General features: G+C 48.0%; 1 protein-coding gene across 1 annotated transcript in view; it reads left to right on the forward strand.

The window, feature by feature from the left end:
* Window positions 1-27,966, forward strand: part of LOXHD1 (lipoxygenase homology PLAT domains 1) — a 328,148-nt gene that overhangs the window by 266,449 nt on the left and 33,733 nt on the right. Inside the window, exons 35-38 of the mRNA XM_040336339.1 lie at window positions 6,967-7,152; window positions 17,156-17,283; window positions 22,313-22,430; window positions 23,197-23,374. Of these exons, the coding sequence (XP_040192273.1) occupies window positions 6,967-7,152; window positions 17,156-17,283; window positions 22,313-22,430; window positions 23,197-23,374 (610 nt within the window). The remainder of the gene's footprint in view (window positions 1-6,966; window positions 7,153-17,155; window positions 17,284-22,312; window positions 22,431-23,196; window positions 23,375-27,966) is intronic.

Raw genomic sequence — 27,966 nt, forward strand, 5'->3', positions numbered from 1 at the left:
ATTTTTATTTTTTTCCTTAATTTGATAAACATACCCGGCCTCACCAGGGGTTTTTGGACACTAGTAATCCTGCTGTTCCCTAAACCTCTTAACTATTCCTAGCTGCAAACAGTCAGTTGTTGCATGCAGGGGTACCTCGGTATTGTACTATGGCTCCCAAAGGCTCAGGATCGAAAGGGACAAAAAATGCCAAAAAACAAAAGGGCTCCCCCTCGGATTCTGAGGACACGAGTCAGGCTATGCCAGTACTCTCCCCACCTAGTAGCCAAGTTGTGGCCGCCTTGGTTGAGCCAATAGGGGGGTCTGGTGCGGCGGCTGGCCCAGATCCACCCAACCCTGTGTTTGTCACAGAGGAAATGCTAGCTGCCTCTTTGGGAGGGCTAGAGGAAAGGTTGGCGGCTATGTTCGCTAAGTCTTTACCAGGCAAGAAACGGACTAGATCCCCTTCGCCTAAATTGGTATCCTCAGATGCTGAAATTCTCTCACCGGAGGAATTAGAGTTTCAGGAGGACCTACTGGACGAGAATCCAGAGGGTTCAGAAATTGAGGAATCTACTGTTGAGGAACCATTCTCAGCCTCCCAAGCGGAGAGTCTGTGGGTCCAGTCTTTGACAGACATGGTTCACTCAGCATTTAAGTTGCCTTTACCGGAGCTCCGGGGTCCGGTAGTTTCCTCTTTGGGCTCCTTAAAGGCGCCCTTGAACAACGCAGTTTTTCCAGTCCATCCTCTGTTGGAGGAATTAATTTTCCAGGATTGGGTACGACCAGACAGAATTTTTCTGCCGCCTAAAAAAATTTCTGTTATCTACCCGTTGGAAGAGAAGTTTGCCAAAAGATGGGCGCTCCCAGCTGTGGATGCTGCCATCTCGTGTGTGAATAAATCACTAACTTGCCCGGTAGAAAACATTCAAATGTTTAAAGACCCGGTTGATAAACGTTTGGAAACTCTTTTAAAAGCTTCCTTTGCTACGGCAGGGGCAGTGGTACAGCCAGCAGTTGCTGCTATCGGAGTCTGTCAAGCTTTAAAGGACCAGACTAAACAGATGCTTAAGGACATCCCTGCCCAGCAGGCAGAGGAGTTATCTGATATACCCAGAGCTCTATGCTTTGCGGTGGATGCTATAAAGGACTCTATTCAGCAAGCGTCTCGTTTATCACTATTTTTAGTGCATATGAGAAGACTCTTATGGTTAAAAAACTGGGCGGCCGAGCCCCCGTGCAAAAAGCTTCTGGCAGGTTTTCCCTTCCATGGAGGGCGACTCTTCGGAGAAGATCTGGATAAATACATTCAGACTATTTCGAGTGGTAAGAGTACGCTTTTACCAGTCAAAAAGAAGTTTCGGGGGCCTACGTTTAAAAGGCAGCTTTCTCCGGCTCCGGGGCCCTCAAATTCCAGGCAGTACCGACGGCCTCCTGTACGATCAAACTTTAACAGCAAATCGCAGGGACAGGCCTCTGGCGGCAAGAAGCCTTGGTATCGCAAACCAGCTAAGCCAGCCCCTAAGTCTGCCTTATGAAGGGGCGCCCCCACCCATGAGGGTGGGGGGAAGGCTTCACCTCTTTGCAGAGGTTTGGGAAGCCAACATCCCCGACGAATGGGTCCGGTCTACTGTGGCCGCAGGTTACAGACTAGAGTTTCTAAAAATCCCTCCTCCTCATTACCAGGAGTCAAGAGTACCAGGCGACCCTGTGAAAAAAGCCGCATTGATAGCGGCATTGAATCATCTGCTATGCCAGAAGGTGATAGTAGAAGTACCAGTCCGGGAACAGGGATTGGGGTTCTACTCCAACCTGTTTATCATCCCAAAGCCCAACGGCGATGTCAGGCCAATTTTGGACTTAAAGGGAGTAAATGCGTACCTAAAAGTCCGCTCATTCTGGATGGAAACTATTCGGTCAGCTGTTGCCGTGCTCCAGAAGGACGACTTTATGGCGTCCATAGACATAAAAGATGCTTACCTTCATGTGCCAATTTTTCAGCCACATCAAGTATTTCTACGCTTCTCGGTGGCTCAACGTCATTTCCAATTTATGGCGCTTCCTTTCGGGCTGGCTACGGCCCCCCGGGTATTCACGAAGGTCCTAGCTCCAATCCTAGCCAATCTAAGGACCCAAGGGGTCACGGTCCTGGCTTACCTAGACGACCTCTTGGTCGTAGACCACTCGTCTCCTGGCCTGGAGCGAGCAGTGGCCCTCACGGTTCAGTACCTCGAAAGGTTCGGCTGGGTCCTAAATCGAGACAAGTCAGCATTCCGGCCCACAAGGCAGCTGGAATACCTCGGTATGAGATTGGATACAGAACAACAGAAGGTGTTTCTGCCCTTATTAAAGGTCAAGGCCATCAAGGAGCTAATACAAATAGTTCTAAGCAAGAGAAGGCCAACTGTTCGCCTATGTATGCGGCTACTAGGCAAGATGGTGGCCACATTCGAGGCGGTTCCATACGCTCAAAGCCACACTCGCATCCTGCAGGCAGCCATCCTGTCAGTCTGGAGCAAGAGGCCTCAAGCCTTAGATATTCCTTTGCCACTCTCACCAAGGGTGCGACAAAGTCTATCTTGGTGGTTAAACCCTCAGAATCTCCTGAAAGGAAAGACTTTCAGTCCGGTGACCTGGAAGATAGTAACCACAGACGCCAGCCTGATGGGCTGGGGAGCAATTTTGGATGGTTGCACTCGCCAGGGCACTTGGGCAGCGGCAGAGAAGCAGTTGCCCATCAATATCTTGGAGCTCAGAGCTGCTCGACTGGCCCTCAGGGCTTGGACGTCCAAACTACAGGGGTTCCCGGTGAGAATACAATCGGACAATGCCACGGCGGTGGCATATATAAATCACCAAGGGGGAACCAAGAGTCTAGCCGCTCAGAGAGAAGTGAGCTTAATTCTCTTGTGGGCAGAAGCCCATGTGCCCTGCATATCGGCTATATTCATTCCCGGAGTGGACAACCTACAGGCGGACTTCTTGAGTCGCCAGACTCTGTGGCCGGGGGAGTGGTCTCTGCATCCACAAGTTTTTCAGACACTCTGCCAGAAATGGGGAGTGCCGGACGTGGATATCATGGCATCGAGACTGAACAAGAAGCTAGACAGGTTCATGTCCCGCACAAGGGATCCCAGGGCCTGCGGAACCGATGCGTTAGTTTGCCCTTGGCATCAGTTCAAACTTCTTTATGCATTTCCCCCGCTCCAGTTACTACCCCGCCTGCTGCGCAGGATCAGGGTGGAGCACATACCAGTTATCCTGGTAGCTCCAGCATGGCCCAGAAGGGCATGGTATTCACTAATCCTGAAGATGGTAGTGGGAGACCCTTGGACTCTTCCTCTACGGCCAGACCTGCTATCGCAAGGTCCGATCCTCCACCCTGCCTTACGGCATCTAAATTTGACAGCCTGGAAGCTGAATCCCTGATTCTCAGGGGTAGAGGTCTGTCTCAGAAGGTAATCTCTACCCTAATCAGAGCCAGGAAACCGGTCTCTAGGGTGATTTATTACAGGGTCTAGAAGGCCTATGTAGGCTGGTGTGAGTCCAAGCGATGGCTTTCTCGCAAATTTACCATCGATAGAGTATTACGTTTTCTCCAGCTAGGAGTGGATAAAGGACTGGCATTAAGCACAATCAAGGGACAGATTTCAGCTTTGTCAGTGTGGTTTCAGCGGTTGCTGGCCACCCACTTGCTGGTTAAGACCTTCATTCAAGGGGTCTTACGTATTAATCCTCCAGTTAAATCCCCGCTTTGTCCGTGGGATTTAAATCTTGTTCTGTCAAGTTTACAGAAACAACCGTTTGAGCCGTTGGCTGAAATTCCTTTGGTTTTACTGACAAGGAAGTTAGTATTTTTGGTCGCCATAGTTTCCGCCAGAAGAGTATCGGAACTGGCAGCCTTATCCTGTAAGGAACCATATCTTATTTTTTCATAAAGGACAAGGTCGTTCTCCGCCCTCATCCTTCCTTCCTACCAAAGGTTATATCCAGTTTTCATCTAAACCGGGATTTGGTATTACCATCCTTCTTCCTAAACCTACTTCCATAAAGGAAGGGTTGCTGCATGCCTTGGATATTGTCAGGGCCATGAAGGCCTATATTAAAGCTGCAGAGAAGATCCGGAAAACAGACGTGTTGTTCATTTTACCAGATGGGCCCAAAAAAGGGGCAGGCAGCTGCAAAAATCCACCATCTCGAGGTGGATTAAACAGTTAATCACTCAGGCCTACGGCTTGAAAGGGTTGCCTCCTCCGGTATCATTAAAGGCTCATTCTACTAGGGCCATGGGCGCTTCCTGGGCAGCACACCACCAGATCTCTATGGCTCAAGTTTGCAAGGCGGGCAACCTGGTCTTCTGTCCACACGTTTACAAGGTTCTACCAGTTGGACGTAAGAAGGAATACAGATACAGCCTTTGGGCAGGCAGTGCTGCAGGCTGCGATTTAAGACCCTCAGAATCGGGGGCACCCTTGAGTTAAATTTAAATTTAAGTTTAATTTTTCTCGACTAAGTTGGATTTATTATTATTTGAGAGTATCTCTGAATTAAATCCTTGTGTCTTGGGAAGATTTCTCCCTCCCCTCAGTAAAGCATTGCTTTGGGACATCCCACATAGTAATGAATATGCCGCTCTGTGTCCCGTGATGTACGAGAAAGAAAAAGGGATTTTTAATACAGCTTACCTGTAAAATCCTTTTCTTGGAGTACATCACGGGACACAGAGCTCCCACCCCTCTTATGGGGACCATTTTTGGGAGGCATACTGCTTGCTACAAAACTGAGGTACTCCTCCTATGGGAGGGGGTTATATAGGGAGGGGCACTTCCTGTTTGAGATTGCCAGTGTCCATCACCTGAAGGTACTCCATATAACCCACATAGTAATGAATATGCCGCTCTGTGTCCCGTGATGTACTCCAAGAAAAGGATTTTACAGGTAAGCTGTATTAAAAATCCCTTTATTTCCAACGCTCCTTGGGGCCAATATGCTTCCAATTAAAAAAAAAATAACCCGTAGGTTTAAAGGCAGGGCCGTCTTTAAGGCAGAGCAAAAGGGGCAGCTGCCCTGGGCCCTGTCATTGTTGTGGGGCCCAAAGCAACTGCCTTATACTTGCCAACTATACCAGTTTAAATTCCCTTGTCCCTTAAAGTTTTAGTCCTGTGCTGTGTCCTGATATCTCAGTGTGAAGTGCTGCTACTAATGCTGCCCAGCTCGGCCCTATTGTTGTGTACAGATGACTCACCTGCAGACTCTGGGCAAGATTCTTGTAGAATCTGCGGCGGCGTAGCGTAAGCCATTTACACTACGACGCTGCAAATTACTGGAGCAAGTGCCGTATTCTCCAAGCACTTGCTCCGTAATTTGCGTTAGCGTAGTGTAATTGGCCCTTCGTAAGGCCGCGTAATTCAAAGGGGGCGGCTTGTATTTAAATTAAGCGCGCCCCCGCGCCGATCGAACTGCGCATGTGCCGGGCGGAAAAATAGCCCAGTGCGCATTCTCCGGCTCACGACGGAAAACGCCAATGACGCCGACGTGAGCGTCATTGACGTAAAGTCGTATTGGCGAACGACTTACGAAAACGACAGAAAAAGCCGACCTGACCCGACGCCATACTTAACATGGCATACGACGGACCTACGTAAACTTGACGCTCATTATAGCAGGGGCAAGTTTCCGCTTACGGAAACGTCGTAAAATCACTGCGTCGTCCGTGCGTACGTTTGGGAATCTCGCGTAACTTGCTAATTTGCATAGACGACGGGGAAAACGACGATGCGACACCTAGCGGCGGGAAAAAAAATAGCATTTAAGATCTGACAGCATAAGAGCCTTACCCCTGTCAGATCTAAAGAAATATCTATGCGTAACTGATTCTAAGAATCAGTCGCATAGATACCCTGGGCCAGATTAGGACTTACGACGGCGCAAATGGCGTAACGCCTTTGAGAATCTGGCCCTCTGTGTTTACATGTAAATAACTATCATTCATATGTAATGCCGGCGGCATTCATTCGTAAATAAAGGCAGCATTCATATGTAAATCACGCCCCTCTGCAGTGAAGAGATGATGTGCTGTAACCTCTAGCAACCAATAAGTGAGCAGTATTACTGTGCTGTAACCTCTAGCCACTAATCAGTGACCGGTAATGTGTGCTGTAACCTCTAGCAACCAGTCAGTAAGTGGTAATGATATGCTGTAACCTCTGTCAACCAATCGCAATCACTACCTGATCTGATACAGTAAACTGATTTTAAGTCTAGCTGATATTTATTGTATATCTCAGAGCAGGTGGAGAGCAAAATTGCATGGGAGGGGGGGGGGGAATGTTTTGCCCAGGGTCCAATCAACATTAAAGACGGCTCTGTTTAAAGACGTCTTTCATATCAAGTACCGTATTTATCGGCGTATATCGCGCACGATTTTCCCCTTAAAATAAGGGGAAAATCGTGGGTGCGCGATATACGTCAATAGCCGCTTCCCGCGCTCAGTTTGAAATCCTGCGCCGACATATACTGAGTGCAGTACACTCGGGTACATTCGGCCAGGCTCGGCTCCGCTCGTGCTCACGCATAAACATCACAGAGCGTGAGCGCGAGCGACGCCGAGCCCTGCCGAATGTACCCGAGTGTACTGCGCTCGGTATATGTCGGCAGAGGCGTTCGAACTGAGCGCGGGAACCAGGGACTCGACTTGAGGCGCGCGCTGGAGAAGCCGGGAGGACACCATCGAGGCCGCAGACGGACGCCGGACGAGGGCGAGGGACGCTGGGAAGACACCAAAACTGTAAGTAATGAAATCATATAACATTTTTGTTACAGGAATTTCGGGGACAACTTTAGGGGTGCGCGGTATACGCGGGATCGCGTTATACCGCGATAAATACGGTACATTCAGTACAACTTGCTAAAATGCTTCCAATAAAAGAGGGGGATTATTTGTTTTACATAGTTGGAGTTTCATGTTTGTTGCACTTCTCTTGACAGCTTGGCCATGATGGGTCTACTCCAGAGAGCTGCTGGCTGGTGGAAGAAATACAACTCAATGTGCCTACCAAAGGGGTCATGTACACCTTTACTTGTAAATGTTGGTTTGCCAAAGACAGAGGAGACGGTCTCAGTGCTCGCGTCTTTAATATATTGGATGCAGCTGCCATCACCATTGGCCAAAAGGTACCAAGAAACCACACAATCTATATTTGCCTTTCTCATTAGCAATTGGTCCAGATACTGTATTTTTTATAAGACCTATTTGGTAGTACATCCCTTTGAAAAAAGAACTAAAATCAAGCGCTTCCTGTAACCATCAATGAGTTTCTTACACCTCTCTACTGGAACTTTGCACCACTCTACTTCTGCCAACTGTTTCTGGTCTTTCAGATTAGATGGGTTTCTTTTCCTAACTGCTGTTTTGAGATCTCTCCACAGGTGCTCTATGGCAGTGGTCCCCAACCTTTTTGGCACCAGGGAACGCTTTTGGTGTATTTCTCAGGGTCCGGGGGGAGTATGGGAAAGACGGTGATTCACAGAGTCTCAAAACCCCTGCACTCCACTGTAAAGGAGCACTGTGATATAAAGAGGACTGCGCTGTAATAATTACAGTCACCTTTATATACCAGTGCCCCTTGCAGTTATTGCCGCCTCCACATCACAGTGCCCCTTGCAGTCATGGCCCCCCATCATAGTGTTTCATGCAGTCATGCCCCCCCCCCATCACAGTCTTCCCTGAAGTCATGCCCCCCCCCCCCCATCACATCACAGTCCTCCCTGCAGTTATGCCCCCATCACATCACAGTCCTCCCTGAAGTCATGCCCCCCCATCACATCACAGTCCTCCCTGCAGTTATGCCCCCATTACATCACAGTCCTCCCTGCAGTCAAGCCCCCATGCCATCACAGTACTCCCTGCAGTCATGCCCCCCCCATCACATCACAGTCCTCCCTGCAGTCATGCCCCCCATCACATCACAGTCCTCCCTGCAGTCATGCCCCCATCACATCACAGTCCTCCATGCAGTCAAGCACCCCTAACATCACAGTCCTCCCTGCAGTCATGCCCCCATTACATCACAGTCCTCCCTGCAGTCAAGCCCCCCTAACATCACAGTACTCCCTGCAGTCATGCCCCCCCCCATCACATCACAGTCCTCCCTGCAGTCATGCCCCCCCATCACATCACAGTCCTCCCTGCAGTCATGCCCCCCCATCACTTCACAGTCCTCCCTGCAGTCATGCACCCATCACATCACAGTCCTCCCTGCAGTCAAGCCCCCCTAACATCACAGTCCTCCCTGCAGTTAAGCACCACTAACATCACAGTCCTCCCTGCAGTCATGCCCCCATCACAGTCATGCCCCCATCACATCACAATCCTCCCTGCAGTCATGCCCCCATGCCATCACAGTACTCCCTGCAGTCATGCACCCACCCCCCTCCAATTACAGTCTTCCCTGCACAGTGCCCATTTTAATCTCTGCCTCTCCTGCGGCCTATGTATTCTCTCATGCCTCAGCAGGAGGTGAGCCCTGTCACGGACGGGAGGATAGCCTGTGTGAATTTTTTCATGACAAAGAGCGAGAGCTGGCAAACTTATATTAACAAAAGAGAGCGATTACCTACTTGTTACGATCTGCACACAGGCTGCTAACTGTCCCGTGATCCATGACAGGGCTCACCTCCTGCTCTGACGGTGGCCCGCTCATCAACAAAGGTTGAGGACCCCAGCTCTATGGGATGTAGATCTGGACTCATTGCTGGCTAGTTTCGTACTCTCCAGTGCTTTGTCTTAAACCATTTGGGCTTTGGGTCATTGTCCAGCTGTAAGACCCATGACCTCTGACTGAGACCCATTTCTCTTTCGTTCATAGACGGACACAGCATCCTTTGACCTTAGGGTTATGCTTCTTCCTACCAGGAGATTTAGGCAGAATTCTACAGCACTTAAGGTGTTAAAAACTTTCCTTCATGCCGCTCCTCCCAGGGGGCGTGGCTCCCCCAGGCATAACCCACACTCTGCTTTAGCAGCCTCAGTTTGTTTCTGCCTAACCGTCAGGAGAGTCAGGCTCTCTCTGGAGTCCTGGACTCTGGAGTTTTTTCTTGCAAATTTTTTTGCATTTTTGCGAGTTTTTTCCTCGCTTTTTTATTTTATTTTTATTTTTGAATCCTGCGATTCTTCTATCAACAGCCGACTGGGTGACAGGCTGGGTCCTCGACCCTTGTAGTCCCCCCAGGTTCGGCCTTCGAGCGTGTGCCGGTCCTCAGCTCCGCTTTGGGACGTCCACGACAGGCCCCATTGCTCCAGGGGCGGCCGGGGAACTTCGGTTCTAGGGCACACATATGACCGGTCTCTATGGCCTTGTCACAGTGTGTCTGGCTGACAGCCATGCCGTTCGCGGACGTTGGTTCTGTCTGGGATACCTCCAGCCAGGTAGTCGCAGGACAGGTAAGTAGTGGCCCCTTACTCAGGTAAGTGGTCTGGCTGGAATGTTTTCCCTTGGGAGGTCGACTGAGGGTTTTCCCCTGCTTTCCTCTCTCCCTTATTCCTCTCCCTCCTTTCCCCTTTGGGTGACGGCTGTGCAGGGGGTTTTTTCCCTGGGGCTCATATTTTTTTTTTTTTTTTTTTTTTTATTTTTTTCACTCGGGTATGGCTGGGGCTGTTCTGTGTCACTGCAGGGGACTGTGGTGGACATTCTGGGCATTTTTGTGTGTGCTGTGTGCTGTTTTGGTGTACTGTCATTTTTGGGTACACTGTCTTTTTAAAACTGCGCAACGGCGGCCATTTTGCCGGAGCCGCGCTTGTATTATTCGGCGGCCATTTTCTTGTGGCCGGCGCCATTTTCAGCACTAGTTCGGCCTCTAGTGGCCGTTTCGGCGGGGAAAAAAGACCGCGAATCATCTGAGGGGACAGACGCAGCGCTGCAGCTTCTCCTCAGCACACACTTGTCCTTCACAGACCGCGCTGTACCAGGGGGGTGGTGAGTCTCAGGGGGCCCCAGACTGTGCTCTAGCGGCCGGGAGGTGACCTGTGGGGGACTTTTTTCCTGCCATTGGCAGTGGGGGTGACACGGCAGCTGCAATATGGAGCCTGAATCAGGCCCCTCATTTCTTACAATGCCGGAATTAACCCTTAAGCGCCCCTCCCCCTGCCACATCTGTTCAATCGGTGTCGGCTGTCCTGGAGTCTTTTCTCACCAGGTTTGAAGCAGCCAGTGCTCGGTTGGGGGGTAAAAAAGCGCCCCCCCCCCGGAGGCTGTTTCTGGGGATATCTCTGACGCAGAATCTGATGCTTCTGGTTCTGTCATGTCAGAGGATGCGGGCTTAACCCACATGGACAGCGAGGATGACTCTGCTGCGGAGTCTGCTGATAAGGAATTTGTTGGAGCTCTTATTACTGCGGTGCGTGAGGCTCTTCATTTAGAGGATTTGGCGGAGACACCAGCGGTGTCAGTCCTTTTGGATTCCGCAAACCACCGCGTACCGCTAAGGTATTCCCCTGTGTTCCTTATTTGGACAATTTGTTGTATAAGGAATGGGATACACCGCAAAAGGCTTTTACGGTTCCTAAAAGCTTTGCTACCGTTACCCCCTGGAGGAGGACTTTTTTAAAAAAGTGGGTCACTCCTCCGTCGGTGGACCCTCCTGTGTCCAGACTGAGTAAGGCTACTACGTTGCCTGTGGAGGGGGCTCCTGCTTTCAAGGACCCCGCTAATAGGAGAGTGGAGGCCGTGGCCCGCTCCCTGTTCTCGGTGGTGGGTTCGGTGGTAAGGCCGGCTCTGGCCGGAGCCCTGGTAGCTCAGACGCTGACTGAAAGGGCGAAGCTCCTGCTGCAGGACCTGGAGGTCCAGGGGGCTTCCGAGTCCTCTAGGGACCTGGCTGAACAGTTGATTCAGGGTCAGAAGTTTCTCTGCGAGGCGGATATGGATTAGATTCCTTTGCTTTCCAGGGCTTCTGTCTACGCAGTGGTTCTGCGCCGCCTTATATGGCTGAAGTGCTGGTCGGCTGACCAGTACTCAAAAAAGGCCTTGGTAGATTTGCCCTTTAAGGGCGGACGGCTTTTGGGGGCATCCCTGGATGACATCATTAAGGATGCCACTGGAGGTAAGAGCACCTTGCTCCCTCAGTCGGGGAAGGGTAGGGAACCTCGCCGCAAGCAAGGTCCTACTTTTACTACCCCCTAAACGGTTTTTTTCGTGCGCCAGCGCGGCTGGAAAAGGTCCGCAAGGTGCAAAAGCCCTTGCTGCCGGGCGTAAGCGCCCCTGGTTCAAAAAACCGAACAAGCCTGCTTCCGCATGAAGGTCTGCCCCCGCCCGGGTCTCGGGTGGGGGGACGGCTTCACGACTTCGTGGATCGGTGGAATTCTCTTCTATCCGACCGTTGGGTTTGCGAGGTGGTCGCCTCGGGGTACAAGATAGAGTTCCTTTCTTGTCCCCCAAACAGATTTTTTTCCATCCAACCTCCAGCTTCCTCCGGATCGTCGGCTAGCCCTGTCCGGGGCTGTCCAGGATCTTCTGGACAGGGGGGTGGTTGTGCCGGTCCCCTCGCTGGAACGGTTTCGGGGGTTCTACTCCAATCTGTTCGTGGTCCCCAAGAAGGGAGGGGTTCGCCCTATCCTGGACCTAAAGGCCCTCAACTCCTTTGTCAAGGTGCAGCGATTCAGGATGGAGTCGGTCCGTTCTATCATGGCGTCCCTCCACCAGGGGGACTTCATGGCGTCCTGAGGCATCATGGACGCATACCTGCATGTTCCCGTTTGCACAAGCCACCAAAGGTATCTGCGCTTTGCGATCGGGGAGGACCACTATCAATTCGTGGCCCTCCCGTTCGGGCTGGCGTCGGCACCACGGGTGTTCACCAAGGTGCTCGCCCCGATCCTGGCCTTGCTACGGCAGCGAGGGATCGCTATCGTGGGATACCTGGACGACCTTCTCCTGAGAGCTTCTTCAGGCTCAGAGTTAGAGGAGGACGTGTCCATCACGTGTCGGACTCTGCAGGAGTTCGGCTGGTTTCTGAATCTCAGAAAATCAGTGTTGGTTCCGTCCCAGAGGCTGGAACCCCTGGGGCTGGTTTTGGATTCGGGGGAGACAAAAGTGTTCCTCCCATCGCAAAACCTGCTGACCCTGCAATCTGCAGTGAGACAGTTGTTGACCCAGAAGTGGTCATCTCTTCGCTTCTGCATGCGGGTTCTGGGTCTGATGGTGGCCTCCTTCGAGGCAGTTCTGTATGCCCAATCCACACCAGGGTACTACAGAAGGAGATTCTGTCACGATGGGACAGGGTCCCATCTTCTCTGGATCACCAGATTCGGTTGAGCCATCTGGCCAAGTCTTCCCTGGCATGGTGGCTGACGTCTCCGGTGCTTCGGTCCGGGAAGTCTTTTCTTCCGTGCCGCTGGACAGTGGTCACGACGGATGCCAGCCTCTTCGGCTGGGGGGGCGTCTGGGGCACCCAGTCAGCCCAGGGGCGCTGGACTCGGGTGGAGTCCCGCCTGCCGATCAATATCCTGGAGCTCCGAGCAATCAAGCTGTGCCTTGTCAGGTGGTCGCTGGAGCTAAAGGGCCGTCCTGTCAGGATCCAGTCCGACAACGCCACGGCCGTGGCGTACATCAATCATCAGGGCGGCACAAGGAGCTCGGCCGCGGCGACGGAGGTCGCTCACATACTTCGGTGGGCCGAAAGGTCCGTTCCGGCCCTGTCGGCGGTATACATTCCGGGAGTTCTGAATTGGCAAGCCGACTCCCTAAGTCGCATGACTCTGGATCAAGGGGAGTGGTCTCTCCACCCGGAGGTGTTTCAGATCCTGTGCCAAAAATGGGGCACTCCAGACGTGGACCTTCTGGCGTCCCGTCTCAATCGGAAGGTACCATGGTTTGTGGCTAGGTCAAGGGACCCGTGGGCAGACACGTCAGACGCGTTAGTGGCTCCCTGGGTCAATATCACCTGATTTACGCCTTCCCTCCTCTAAGGCTCCTACCCCGCCTGCTGCGCAGGGTGGAAGCCGAAGGTATTCCAACGATCCTGATCGCCCCGGATTGGCCGCGTCGCTCTTGGTACGCGGACCTGGTACGTCTGGTGACAGACGCCCCCTGGCGTCTGCCTCTGAGGGAAGATCTCCTGTCTCAGGGCCCGATCTTCCATCCTGCTTTACGGTCACTGGCTTTAACGACGTGGCTGTTGAAAACCAGGTACTGAAGGACCGGGGCCTGTCGGGCCCGGTAATCTCTACCATGCTGCGTGCACGGAAGTCCACTTCTCGAAAAATTTACCATCGTACATGGAAAGCATACATCTCTATGTGTGAGGAGATGAAGTGGCACCCCCGTACTTACGTGGTGTCCCGGATCCTGCTGTTCCTACAGCGGGGAGTGGACCAGGCTCTTGCCTTGAGCACGATCAAGAGTCAGATTTCTGCTCAGGCTGTTTATTTTCAGCGTCCCTTGGCAGCGAATTCTTTGGTTCGCACGTTTGTGCAGGGGGTCCGGCATGTGGCCCCCCCGGTGCGCCCTCCGCTACCTTCTTGGGACTTGATCTTGGTCCTCTCGGCGCTTCAGCGTGCCCCCTTTGAGGACATTCGGGAGATCCCCTTGCTGACTTTGTCGCAGAAGGTGGTCTTTCTGGTAGCTATTACCTCTATCAGACGAGTGTCTGAACTGGCGGCCTTGTATTGCAAGGCCCCCTACTTGGTCATCCATCAGGATAAGGCGGTGCTGCGCCCGCAGCCCTCTTTTCTTCCGAAGGTCGTTTCGGCCTTTCACATTAACGAGGACATTGTTGTTCCATCATTATGTCCTCAGCCGAAGAACCCGAAGGAGGCCTCTTTACATTCTCTGGATGTGGTTCGGGCCCTTCGAGTTTACTTGTCGGCGACAGCTCCGTTCCGGAAGTCGGACTCGCTGTTCGTGTCTGTGTCCGGTCCCAGTAAGGGCCTGGCAGTCTCGTCGGCCACCATTTCCAGGTGGATCCGACAGGTTGTGCTTCAGGCCTACGCCCTGAAGGGGCGGGCGCCTCCCTTTCGGGTCATGGCGCATTCGACCAGGGCGATCGGGGCCTCCTGGGCTTCCGACACCAAGCCTCTGTGTTACAGGTGTGTAAGGCAGCGACCTGGTCGTCGTTCCACACTTTTTCAAAGTTTTATAAGGTGGATGTGAGTGCATCTTCTGATGCCTCCTTCGGCCGCAGGGTGTTACAGGCGGCAGTTTAAGGTTGGAGTTCCTCCGTTGAGTAACTCCGGTTTTGTTTGGGGTGTAACCTGTTTTTGCTGTGTTATTTTCCCACCCCTCGAATTTTTTTGACACTGCTTGGGGACGTCCCTAAGGTCAAAGGATGCTGTGTCCGTCTATGAACGAAAGAGAAAAAAGGATTTTTGTACTCACCGTAAAATCCATTTCTCTGAGTTCATAGACGGACACAGCACCCACCCCTCCTTTGTTTGTACTGCTTGTTACGAACTGAGGCTGCTAAAGCAGAGTGTGGGTTATGCCTGGGGGAGCCACGCCCCCTGGGAGGAGCGGCATGAAGGAAAGTTTTTAACACCTTAAGTGCTGTAGAATTCTGCCTAAATCTCCTGGTAGGAAGAAGCATAACCCTAAGGTCAAAGGATGCTGTGTCCGTCTATGAACTCAGAGAAATGGATTTTACGGTGAGTACAAAAATCCTTTTATTTCTGACACTGGGCCCTACATTGCACCCCAATATTCTTTGGTAGCCTTCAGATTTCATAATTTCATCCACGCAGTCAAGATATCCAGTGCCTGAAGCAGCAGTGCAACCCCAAAACATCAGTGAACCTCCTCCACAGAAAAATCTGTAAAGTGAACTTACACAGGACCCCCTCCTCACCCCCAAATTCCCCCCTTCCCCCCGGCCCACTGACATGGAGCTCGATGATATCCCACTATGAGCCCTGGTATAGCCACTTCACTGGTCTAGGGCTTGGAAAGCCCTATGGCTTAATCTCCAAAACGTCCCCCGTCAGGAGGTACGTTTGGGAGCATTCTAATTGGTCGGTGCCATCACATGGGTGGCCCGACCAATAAGAACCCGCTTAGCCCGTCCTGTCAGCAGGGGAGGAGAGGAGAGAAAGTCGACGGGATTTCTAAGAGCAAAGTTGTCTGTGCTCCATCCACTGGGTAAAGGATGCCCGGCCTACTGTACGGGATGGCTAAAGGGGGGAGGTTAACCTCCACGGAGGATTTGCGCTAAGCATATTTGGGAATGTCTATTCCATGTGGGAAAGGAGGGCCTTGCCAACACTGGAGAGAATTGGGGGGTCCCATAGGGCTCAAAGACCCCACTAGCGAGAATATACCCTGTGAGAAAGTCAGGCTGTCCCAAATGCGTAACAGGTTAGCCGTAAGGCACGGAAAAATAGAGAGTGAGCCCCGAGAGGCAGTCCAAGGGAGAGCAAGGAGATCATGAGGCGCCAGTGCCTTCTCCATAGCCACCCATTGTTTGGTAGAAGAGTGGTGAAACCAATTCACCAACCTTGTCAGGGCAGCCGCCGATGGGTAGAGATGAAGATCAGGTGCCTCCGCGCCTCCACTCTGTTTGTTCTATAGTTCTATGGAGACGGTGCCTTTTTGACCCCCAAATTAACTTTGTAAAAGGCCATCTGAAGGGTTTTAAAAGAAGGCCCAAGGAGAAACAGTAGGTAGAGTTTATAACAGATATAGGAAACAGGGGGTAATATTCATTTTCAGAATGGCAATCCTGCCAAACCAACAGTAAGTGGTACGGTCATAAATCTTCAGGTCCTGCAAGGTATGTTGGAGAAGAGGTGTATAATTCTCAGAATAGCGCAAAGACAAGTCAGAAAGAATTCTGATACCCAGATATTTAAAGCAGTAGTAAACTGCGCCAAAAAAAAACGGGGTCCCAGGCGGTTTAAGTCATAATGTGCTAGTATGCAGTGACCCCACGTAAATGACGCGCCTCACGAACGGCGCATGCGCGTGCATCGGCTTATCTAGCTCATTTGCATATTCAACGTTGAAATATACGGAAGCGTCCCTAGCGGCCAGCGTAAATATGCACCCCAAGCGTAAGAGACTTACGTCAGTCGTATTTTGGACGAATTCTAACGTAAATGCCTTTCTGAATAGGCGTATAGATGCGACGCGGCAGATTTGGACTTACGATGGCGTATTTGGAGATACGCCGTCGTAAATCCTTTCTGAATCCGGGCCCTAGAGTTGAAATCTTGCAGTAAGAAAGTGACTAAAACATTCTTGAAAGTCTTGTAAAACTTTGGGGAAAAGCCGTCCGGGACAGGGCATGTATGAGCAAGCATACCTGTAATAGCAGCAAGGAGCTCCTCCATGGAGAAAGGGCTGTCTAACAAGTCCCTAATGTTTGCGTCCATTGTCAGTAAGGCAGTATCCTGGATATAGTTGCGCATACAATCTGCAAATGAAGAGGAAGGAACTTTTGAACTGTAATGCCTAGTACACACATGCAGGATTTCCGGCGGGAAAAGTTCAGTCGGAAATCCAGAGGGGTAACTTTTCCCCCTACACATGGCCGATTTTCCAGTCGGGAAAACTCAGATGAGAGCTTTGGTTGGGAATCCCGACCGTGTGTATGCTCCAAGTGCTAAAAACTGCCAGGAAAAAGTCAGCTGGGAATCCTGGTGGGAAAAAAGAGTGCAGGTTCTCTTTTTTGTCCGGCGTTTTTTGGGCAGTTGCGGAAAAACTGCGAGGGAGCAAACACACGGCCGGGATTCCCGGGCAAAAGCTCTCCTTACAGTTTTCCCGTCGGGAAAACCGGCCATGTGTACGAGGCTTTAGGAGGTAAATAGTACAAAGCTGAGAAATCGTCTCAAAAGGGTCTCATGCAGCCGAGAAGGGATCAAGGTCAAGTCACCTGAAGGGGTTCTAAATAATACTAGGTGTAAAAGTCTGAGAAGAATGAGGGTGGAGTGAATGGGCCAACAGTCAACTGCATTTGTCCCCGAAATTGTATCTACTAAAGGCCAAGTGACGCATTCTGAGTGTTCCTTCTTGAATCTCAGTGCCACCTAGTGGTCATAATGTGGTATTCTCCCCATTTACACATTCAACTTGCAGAGCATATGACCTGAGAACATTTGATTTTGCCGTATTTGCAAAACATTCATTTATATGCAAAAATACTGTAAGTGAATGTATTCTAACATAGAAGTGTTGTCTTTTGAATCTTCCAGGTTCTCCATGAAGTCACTGTGGTCACTGGTGATGTTCCCAATGGAGGTACCGATGCCAATATTTACATGATATGTTACGGGGCCAGTGGGAGCACCGATGAAATGCTGTTGCCAAAATGTGGAGACAGGTATATGACCTTAACTTAATTTTACCCCCTTTTCTGACCAGAGCACTTTTTACAATTTGGCACTGCGTTGCTTAAACTGACAATTGCGCGCCCGTTTCGATGCTGTACCCAAATAAAATGTGCGTAAATTTTCCCCCACAAATAGAGCTTTCTTTTGGTGGTATTTGATCACCTCTGCAGTTTTTATTTTTTGCGCTATAAACAAAAAAATAGCGACAATTTTGAAAAAAAATCAATATTTAATTATGTGAATAATTAAAGTATCAAAAACCTGCTTCGCTTAAAAATTAAAAAGTGCCTTACAATTAAATAAATTAATATACTGTACGTCCACAAACATAGATCAAATTTGTGAAGAAAAAGTAGACAAAAAATCCAGTGAAGAGCTTAGAAATAGTCTGTGCACCAAACAATAAACAAAAGTCTGACACCTATATACTAGGTATATACTAGGTTCTTGTATTTACTCTGAAGGTCTTTGTGAATGTAAATCAGCCTCATGTGTGTAACACTGTATGTTCACTGCTAACACCACATGTATAGTTAGGTCCATATATATACTTGGACACAGGCACAATTTTAGTTTTTTTTTCAGGTATTTACCAAAACATATTCAAGCTATAGTTATATTATGGATATGGGCTGAAATTGCACACTGTCAGGTTATGAGGGTATGTACATCCAAATCGGAGGAAGGGTTTAGGAATTACAGCTCTTAATAGCCATTCCCCTTTTTCAAGGTACCAAAAGTAATTGGACAATTAAATCAAAAGCTATGCCTTTGTTATTTGTTCATCAATTAAGCAGGTAAAAGGTCTGGAGTTGATTCTAAGTGTGGTATTTGCATTTGGAATTTATTTCTGTGAACCTAAATCATGCGTTCAAAGGAACTGTCCATGCAAGTGAAACAGGCCATTGTAAGGCTTCAAAAACAAAACAAATCCATCAGAGAGAGAGAGAGCAGCAACATTAGGAGTGGCCAAATCAACAGTTTGGTACATCCTGAGGAAAGAACGCACTGGTGAACTCAGCAACATAAAAAGACCTGGATGTCCACAGAAGACAACAGTGGTGGATGATCGCAGGATCCTCTCTATGGTAACGGGAAATCCATTCACAACATCCAGACAAGTGAAGGACACTCTCCAGGAGGTGAGCATATAATTGTCAAAGTCTACAATCAAGAGAAGAGTTTACGAGAGCAAATACGGAAGGTTCACCACAGGACTTGGGGATGTGGAGGAGGTTTTGGTTGGTTGATCGGAGAATACGATTGGGGGTGTAATGCTTTATTTTATCGCACAAGTATTGAGGAGCGTTTCCTTGTTTGCACTTGTGGGTAAGACAGAGGGTCTTGAATGTGATCCGATCCTTTACGGTTAGCCAATGAAGGGTCCTCTGTGAAGGGGTGATGGATTCCCAGGGTTTTTTCCCTGTTACCAGTCTGGCTGCTGTGTTCTGGACGACTTGTAGATGCAAAATCTAATATTTAGGTAGTCCAATATAGAGGGAGTTTGCATAGTCGGGAATTGATGATAGTTCCAACTACTACTGCTATGTCTTCTTCTGGGATGAAGGGGATGAGTCTACGCAGCAGCCGGAGGAGATGGTGAGATCCGCTGACTACTTATCTTATTTATGCATCCATCGACATTTCAGAGTCAAAGGTGACTCCGGGACTTTTGACTTTGGTGCTTGGGGTGATCATCTGTCTAAGAATGGTGGGTGGTATCCATGAAGTCTCAGCTTTTGTCTTTTGGTATGCGTGGAGGAGAAGAAGTTCTGTCTTGGATCCATTGAGTTTGAGGGAGCTCTCAGTCATCCAATCAATGTGAGGCATTTTTCTAGACCGTTATATTGGTCTTTTTTCCCGGTAATGCGAAAGTAGAGTTGAGTGTCGTCAGCGTATGAGTGGTAGCACAGGTCCTGTTTACTGATGAGTTTGAGGAGTGGGCGAAGGTGACAGGAGTGATAAAGGGGTGATGAAGAGAACGGGTGACAGGGGTGATCCTTGAGGGACTCCGCAAGAAATTTCTCGAGTTTGAGGTGAAGGCTCCTAGTTTTACTGTCTGGGAGCGATTTTCCAGGAAGGATGCGAACCAAGGTAGATCTGCATCTGTGACTCCTGCTACTTCTTTAAGGCGAATGAGTAGAGTTTTGTGGTCTTCAGTGTCGAATGCTGCACTGAGATCCAGCAGCACCAGGAGACATGATTCTCCGCCATCTGCTGCTTCGAGGGCATCATCCCACATTTTGAGAAGTGCCGTTTCAGTGCCATGGCCTGAGCGGAAACCTGATTGAAGTGGGTCTAAGAGTTTATATGTGTCCAAATGGAGTTGTAGCTGTTGTACTACAGCTTTCTCAATAATCTTGGAGATGGTGTTCATGCTTGTGATTTGGGTCTTTAGGGTCGAGCTTAGGTTTCTTTAGTAGGGGCTTGATTATGCCTTGCTTGAGGGAGATTGGAACAATACCTTCTTTGAATGATTGGTTTAGGAGATGTGTTATGGTGGGTGCCAAGATATCAGTACATTCTTTCAGGCGTTTTGTCGAAATGGTGTCATTTGGTGATGTGCTGTCTCGAAGGCTTCTGATGATGTTTTTGGTGGTGTTGATGGTGATCGGGATCAGCTCAAAATTTGTCGGTTGTATAATGTTTGTATTGACTTCCTCCTCTTGCTGTGGCTGAGTAAGGTTGGTTGTTTTTTTTCTGTTGAATTATTTCCAGATTGTTTTCAATTTTGTCGATAAAAAAATCCGTTAGCTCATTACAGAATTCTTGAGTTTCATTTGCTGGAGGTTCTAGTCAGGTGGGGTTCATAGTCTGAGCGACTATTTGAAGAGTTCGCGGGGACGGTTTATGGCTTTTGAGATGGTGTTTGAGAAATGTTCTTTTTTTGCTTTGAATATTGCTTTGTGGTATTTATTAGTGAGTGCTTTGTAGTTTGTGCGGTTTTCCATTGTGGGATTTCTTCTCCAGGCTTCTTCAGCTGTTCTGCACTCTGGTGCGCATCAGAGCCACATACTGCCTACTTCCTGAAGTGTATAGCCGGACTTGCCAGCCTAGCGGATCAGTGGGAACTGAATCACATGACCGGACTGTATGGCCGCATTATCCTCCCCGTACGCTGACACACATAGGCGCATCTGACTGATCACGGACGCCGACTACAGCGACTGGACAATACAACAGTCTGGAGGCAATCATTAGCCAACGGATCCCGGATCATTGTGAACCTGTGAACCTTACTGGTAAGATCGTTCCAAAATCTTTTTTCACATGCTCTGCTGACATCAGGAAGTCTACAATGCAGATCTTCGGTGGTAACATATAAACTCTTTAATCAAACTTTGCATCTAACCGCTTCATACATCGGAATCTCTGGAGACCAAATAGGAACTGTACAACACATCCATCTTGCAGGCAGGGCAGCCCACACAGAATTATTATTATTTTTTATTTTCTTTTATTTTGTAATTTACCCAAAATGCATGCCCAAGCCTCATACACATGAACCCTTATCAGATTTAGCCATCAGGTTCATGAATGCAAGACCACTATTCCTACGGAATTCAGGTCCGGTAACCTCAGTTATCCACTGCGGGGGCACTTTTGCTGCCAATTCTCCCTTTGTTCTCACGAAGGCTCATTGCCAAGTATACTATATCGGATTTCCGAATAGAACTGACAGCAAAAGTGATCCATCTGGCGTCCGGATCGCCATAGTTATTTATGTCCCACATGTTTGTCATTGTCCATGTCTCTTTATGTGTTGTTTGTTGCACGTTATATGAACTAGCTTCATACGTGCATTTTTTGGCCGGCCATTGAATTACAGGTTGTAATTAGAGCTACTCTAGCTCCTATAGTGTTATACTTGTATGATTGTCCCAGGTGTATAAAGTACAATGTAATTTGTTACTATTTATTAAACACATAATTTTAAACTACACTGACTGTCCGTCACTGCCCTAGTAGCCTCTTGGTTGTCCCAGGGGACACCACTTCTTGGTTTCCCTGCAGGGGCAACATCTTTTCTTTTGTATGTGTCATTGAACCAGCCTGAATTGTTTTTGTGGATAAGTGCTCTACGTTTCGGAGCGACTGTGTTAAAAGCACTCACAACGATGGATCAGCATCCACAAAACTAAGATTCCCACAATTACAATCGTGATCTCTCATGCGTGGTGACGTCAAGATTTCCAGCTCTGCATTTGGTTATAAATGACGTTGTCAGGGGCACAGTGCAGGTAGTGATAGGTAGTGCAGCAGGTTGTTGGTACTGTGATGTATGCTACATGCTGTTACATACCTGGCAGTGGTGCCCACGATGACTGGGGCAGCCTCTTACGCAATTCCCGTCCACTGCTTTCCTAGCAGTGGAAACAGGGACTGCTAGGGCAGTGGAAGTGGTGCAGGTGCCAGGAAGTCGTAGTAGTGAGCTGAAGCTTGGAAACACAGAAGTTCTTCCAATGGTAGTATGGAGTCTGGTCACAGGCCTTGTTCAACAGCAGCCAGGCAAACAGGTGCATGGTCAGGATCAGGTTCAAGGTCAGAAACAGGAAGAAGTCGGTAACGTCCTGGGAGCAAGGTACCAATCAGGAGGCGGAAACGTAGTCAGAAAGTCGAGGTCAGTAACACAAACAAGCAGCAGACATAACAGGCAGGGGAGATCCAAGAGAGGTGTCAGTTGTAGCCGGGTCAGGAACAAGGTTAGCAGACGTTTAAGAACCAAGAACACACGACCCGGAGCTGAAGACAATTCAGCACTGAGGCCAGACAGAATCTCAGTTTAAATAGGCTACTGAGCGCAAGAATCTTTGAATGTGTGCGCAAAACCTACATGTCCGCACTTATGTGCCATTGCTCATCCACATGCGCATTCTAGTCCTTGCTCATCTTGTATGAACTTGCTGCTTCTCATTTGCAGTAATTGTTTTTACCATTTGCACGGTATAATTGTTTGTTTATTTATATGCAAAAAATCGGTAGGTTTTATTTAAACCTCATTGCCCATGTCACTTTCAGGTTTGAGAGAGGTCAAAGAGACACGTTTGTAATGGAAATTGCTGATATTGCACCCTTCAAGAAGATGAGGGTCTGGATAGATGGGAAAGGAAGCCGTCCTGAGTGGTATCTTGATAAGGTAACAAATAAGCGTTTTTATGCTTCCTGCATTTACGTTAAAGTGAACTGACCCATGCAACAGTTTATACTTTCCTTCCCTTCGCTACTCCGGGAACAAGATGCCTTGTGTAAGAACCAAGTTGATCCCAATTAGAGCTTACACAGGGAATCTCCCTGATCCCATGTGACGGCTCTGGTGCTCGAACAGCCATTAAACAAGCACAGGCACTGTTGTGTGGGATTTTGTTCCTTTTTCAATAAAAAATATTGAAATATAAAATTATAGACTGATCATTTCTTTGTCAGTGGGCAAAATCAGCAGGGGATCAAATACTTTTTTCCCTCACTGTAAAAGACAAGCTTTTGCGGATGTGGCACAAGGGACAATCAGAGACTGCAGACATGGCACAAGAGAGTCAGAGACTGCAGACTTGGCACAAGAGAGTCAGAGACTGCAGACATGGCACAAGACGATCAGAGACAGCGGACATGGCACACAAGATGACCATAGACCTTGGTATTTTCTTTTGTATATTCGTTTTGGTTGGTTGTGAGGTCCATAGCAGTGCACAAGTACTTCATATTTAATTCAATATATAATATTGTGTTTTTTTTTTTTTATTGAGTTCTGCTCATTGGAAGAACCAAATACAATGTCTACCACCACTTTGCATTGCTAGGCATCCTGATAAATTACAGGTGCTTTTTAAAAGATACTCATTACCTGGTGGACCTTCTCCCAATGTGACAGTAACCCTCTGACATATGTCATATGGTCTGGGCAGATAATACTGAAAAACATGAGTAATGAAGAAGAGACGACATTTACCTATGATGACTGGCTGTCAAAGACCAAAGGTGAGAAGAGGCAACTGTCGTGCGAGTTGGCGGCCGTAGTAGATGAGGAGGAGATGGTTGATACCACCACATACATCATCCAAGTGAAGACTAGCGACGTCACAGGTATGTTTGTGATTGGCTGCTTCTGGTGTAAAAGAGGCAAGTTACATGCTCAGCATTAGTGTATGAAAATTGGCCTAATTTCTAAATTTGCAAAACTGTTGAAATGTGTAGTCCCTGTACTGAATAAAGAAAAAAATCACTCAGAGAGTGCATATCCTCTAAATGGGACTTTAATTTGGGTCGCTGTTAACACCTCATTGATTGGTAGAGATCAAGAATATTGTAAATTTATTTTATTAGAAAAGATTAAAAATATTAACTATGACAAATGTACAAAACTATGAAAGGGGGCAGGATGCACAGATAACAATATGGTGATTTAATTGTACACAATCCAGTTACCAACTCTATTGACATTGATTTGACAATAGCATACCCAACGTTTTGAGGTTATTGAAGGTAAACCTCTTCTTCAGGGAAAAGGGGTTACGTTAAGACAATATTACGTCTGTAATCAAAAAAGAAGAAAAAAAGACATGACTATGGTAGACAGATGCAAACGCCTATGGCCATATTACCCAAACTCTCCACTTAACCTACAAATAACCTGGCGACACCCATTTTGGAGTAAAATTGGCAGCATCAGCCATTTTATTAACATATCAACCATAACATTTTTATTTACACAAAACAATCCTTCACAGATACATTTTCACCCTGTTGAGTATCATTGAAGACATTGACCCAATTTTCCTTCGTATCAGCGTGGCCATCCAGGGTCCCAGTCGCAGTGCGCCAACTCAAGGACCATACTGTAGTGATATAATGTATATTGGCGTCCGGTTAGATAATTGATATTTAGGTGTTAGTATGATGACTATAAATTAAGTTGTTCCACAGCAACACACCAGGCTCTCCAGAGAATGCATTTATTTGACTTCCAAGACAGAATAAAGTCCAAATTCCACAGACGATACAAATCCAACAGAGTGATTCAAAGTCTCATCTTTTCCTAGACCTGTGCCATATTCATACAGAGAATATACAGGTCTCACACTGGAGGGAGGGGTTCTTCCAGGTCAACCAAATGTTTCCCATGAATGAATACCCCTCAAGTCTAATTACCATCAATAAATACCTCCTAAGTAGTCTTGCATAAGATTAACACATCAAAGGGTCTTCAGCTGCCCCTTTCATATGTTAGAATTCAGCTGGCTTGGACAGTTCAACCGAATTCCTGGTCAATATGGTAATGCAATACAATATATTGTGCCATACATACCTACACATATATATTAATATTACAACATATACCACTCTACACCTTCCCCACAATGATACCCATCTCTCGATTCCAGTTAAACCACGGTTAACTGGCATCAACCGAGGATCCCATACTTTGATGGTTCCCCACTTATGCCAAATTGGTCAAAATTTCTACTGCCTCCAAAAATCCCCAACCACTAACCCTTCATCCAAACACACAAAATATATACAATAACATCATATAGGGCGGGAGGGTGGGAGCTGCTTCTTCCAATGCTGACCACCAACTGACCTCCGGACCCCCAGGCCCCTCCTACCCCGGGAAAAAATTAACTCCGGCCACCGCCCTGACCTGCTAACTACACTCCCCTTAAAATTAACCCCTATCCTTGCTGTTTTTCTGCTACCTAGTCATGCCAGCCCTTCACTTAATACTACGTATTTTGCTACGGGCTTCTCTGATTTGTAAGAACATCTAATGTACTACATTTCATTCAGATGCCCAGAACAAATTTGTCATATGTTTATATAATATTCAAAACATGTATTGAGAGATAAATACTAAGCACATATATATTGTATACATATTTGCAGACATCTATGACATCCGATTAAAAAGCCGATCAGCTGCAGCCTTGCAAGATCCAAAATGAGATGGGAAGGGGTATAGCACCTGAGAGGTGGAAAGGTATACCGTACACATGCTGCAGTTCCACAAAGGGCGTTTCAAGCATCCGAAACCCCCATACAGAGTAGGCAGGGCCTATTCAGGATGAAAGGGCCTGATGCCACTCAGGGTCCCTACAAACCCATAATGAGGGCAAAAAATAAATAAAATATTCAATATGACAACCTCTATAATGGAGTTTTAGTTTACAGCTTTCTATAGGTAGGGAGATTTCAGGGCATTGTAGCACAAGGAAAATCAAACCTACCTAAACTTTTCACGCTGCCCAGAAATTAGCCGCAGAGAGGTGGTCATGCAGTACGTCTGGATTTCAGATAGAAATTGTTGAAAACTCCCATTGGTACTTTTGGCCAGTATCTGTTATAGTGCTGGATAAACCAAAATAAACAGCAGGGAGAAGAAATATATTACCCAAGGCAACCTACAGTCATGGCCGAAATTGTTGGCACCCCAGACATTTACACATGTTTATTCCCTTTGTGTGTATTGGAACAAAACAAAAAAAGGAAGGAAAAAAAGCAGAATTCCGACAGAAAAAGTCAGATGAAGCATACACACGGTCGGAATTCCCAACCAAAAGCTCCCATCTGACTTTTTCTGTTGGGAATTTCGACCGTGTGTATGGGACATTAGAGTCCATAGTGTTTAAAGTAATGTCCTTGTTCAGGAAAGGTAGCTGGAATCACCCACGGTGTAAACAAAGACACAATCAGGTGAACATGAAATTATCCTCCTCCGAACATCAACTCACCGGGCCTCTTACCAAAGAAAACAGACCACTGGATTACAGGTGGTCAAACAAGCATGATCTGTCCACAGCGCCACGAAACCACTTCATTTGGATCATAGATGGCCGGGTCTTGTAGTCTCACCAAATGGAAGATCATAGGTTCATACAAAAAATACAAGAAAGGCAACTCCTCACGGTGTAGTATTAAAACCAGGCAAAATTTATTTGTAAAAAAAACAGCCAGGGTACTCACATTTTGTCAGATAAAAACAGGCATATCAAAGGCTGCAGCCTGTCATGAAGAGCATTTGTTTCCAACCACAAATATGGCCGCAGTCGACACGTGACTGTGTAGTGATGTCAGAACTCCACCTTAGAGACTACAAGACCCAGCCATCTATGATCCAATTGAAGTGGTTTTGTGGCGCTGTGGACAGATCATGCTTGTTTGACCACCTGTAATCCAGTGGTCTGTTTTCTTTGGTAAGTGTCAACCAGGGGCGGACTGACCATTCGGGCACTGCCCGAGGGCCCCATGCCACTAGGGGGCCCCATCAGGGTTGCTAGCCTCAGTAAAACCAGGGACAGTATGTCAAAATCTGTGTTTTTTTTGTAAAACTCTCCCTGAAATGTCCCTTACTGACATCCTTTTGGTCTAAAAATCCCAAGATTATAGCTGCCCTGCCTCTCCAGTACCTTTTCAGTGTGTGCATGTGTATTCTGTGTGTATGTATGCTGTGTGTGTATACTGTGTATGAATACTGTATGTGTGTGTGCATACTGTGTGGCCCCATAATCTCCTATTGGCTGGGGGGCCCCATAATCTCCTATTGGCTGGGGGCCCCATAATCTCCTATTGCCCGGGGCCCTATGAGTTGTCAGTCCGCCCCTGGTGTCAACTCTGTCTTTTTCCTTCTTTTTTGATTACAGACGTAATATTGTCTCAGCGCAACCCCTTTCCCCTGAAGAAGAGGTTTACCTTCAATAACCGTGAAACGCTGAGTCTGCTATTGTTAAATCAATGTCGATAGAGTTAGTAACTGTATTGTGTACAATTGAATCACCATATTGTTATCTGTGCATCCTGCCCCCTTTGATAGTTTTGTACATTTGTGATAGTTAATATTTGTAATCTTTTCTAATAAAATGTATTTACAATATTCTTGTGGCTAGTTTCACAAAGAGTTACGCCGGCGTATCAGTAGATACGCCGTCGTAACTCGGAATCTAAGCCGTCGTATGTTTAAGTGTATGCTCAAACTGAGATACACTTAAACCTAGCTAAGATACGACGGCCTGCGCCGTCGTATCTAAGCTGTCTAGTTCCGCCGGCCGCTAGGGGTGTTAACGCTGATTTACGCCTAGAATGCGTAAATCAGCGAGATACGCCAATTCACGAACGTGCGCTTGCCCGTCGCAGTAAAGATACGCCGTTTACGTAAGGCAATTCCCGGCGTAAAGTTAGTCGAACAAATAGCTGGCCTAGTCAATGTTAAGTATGGCCGTCGTTCCCGCGTCGAAATTTGAAAAATGTACATCGTTTGCGTAAGTCGTCCGTGAATGGGGCTGGACGTAATTTACGTTCACGTCGAAACCAATACGTCCTTGCGGCGTACTTTGGAGCAATGCACACTGGGATATGTCCACGGACGGTCACGAGTAATTTACATAAAACACGCCCCCTCATCCTCATTTTAATTAGGCGCGCTTACGCCGGCCCATTCACGCTACGCCACCGTAACTTAGGAGGCAAGTGCTTTGTGAATACAGCACTTGCCTCTCTGACTTACGGCGGCGTAGCGTATATGCGATACGCTACTACGCCGCAAAAGTAAGCCAGTCTATCTAAATCTGGCTATTGATCTCTACCAATCAATGAGGTGTTAGCAGCAACCAAATTTAAAGTCCCATTTAGAGGATACGCACTCTCTGTGATTTGTTCTTTATTGTCTAGGGATGTGGGCCAGC

This window comes from Rana temporaria, chromosome 1 (assembly GCF_905171775.1).
Source record: "Rana temporaria chromosome 1, aRanTem1.1, whole genome shotgun sequence".
In the NCBI taxonomy this organism is placed as follows: Eukaryota; Metazoa; Chordata; class Amphibia; order Anura; family Ranidae; genus Rana; species Rana temporaria.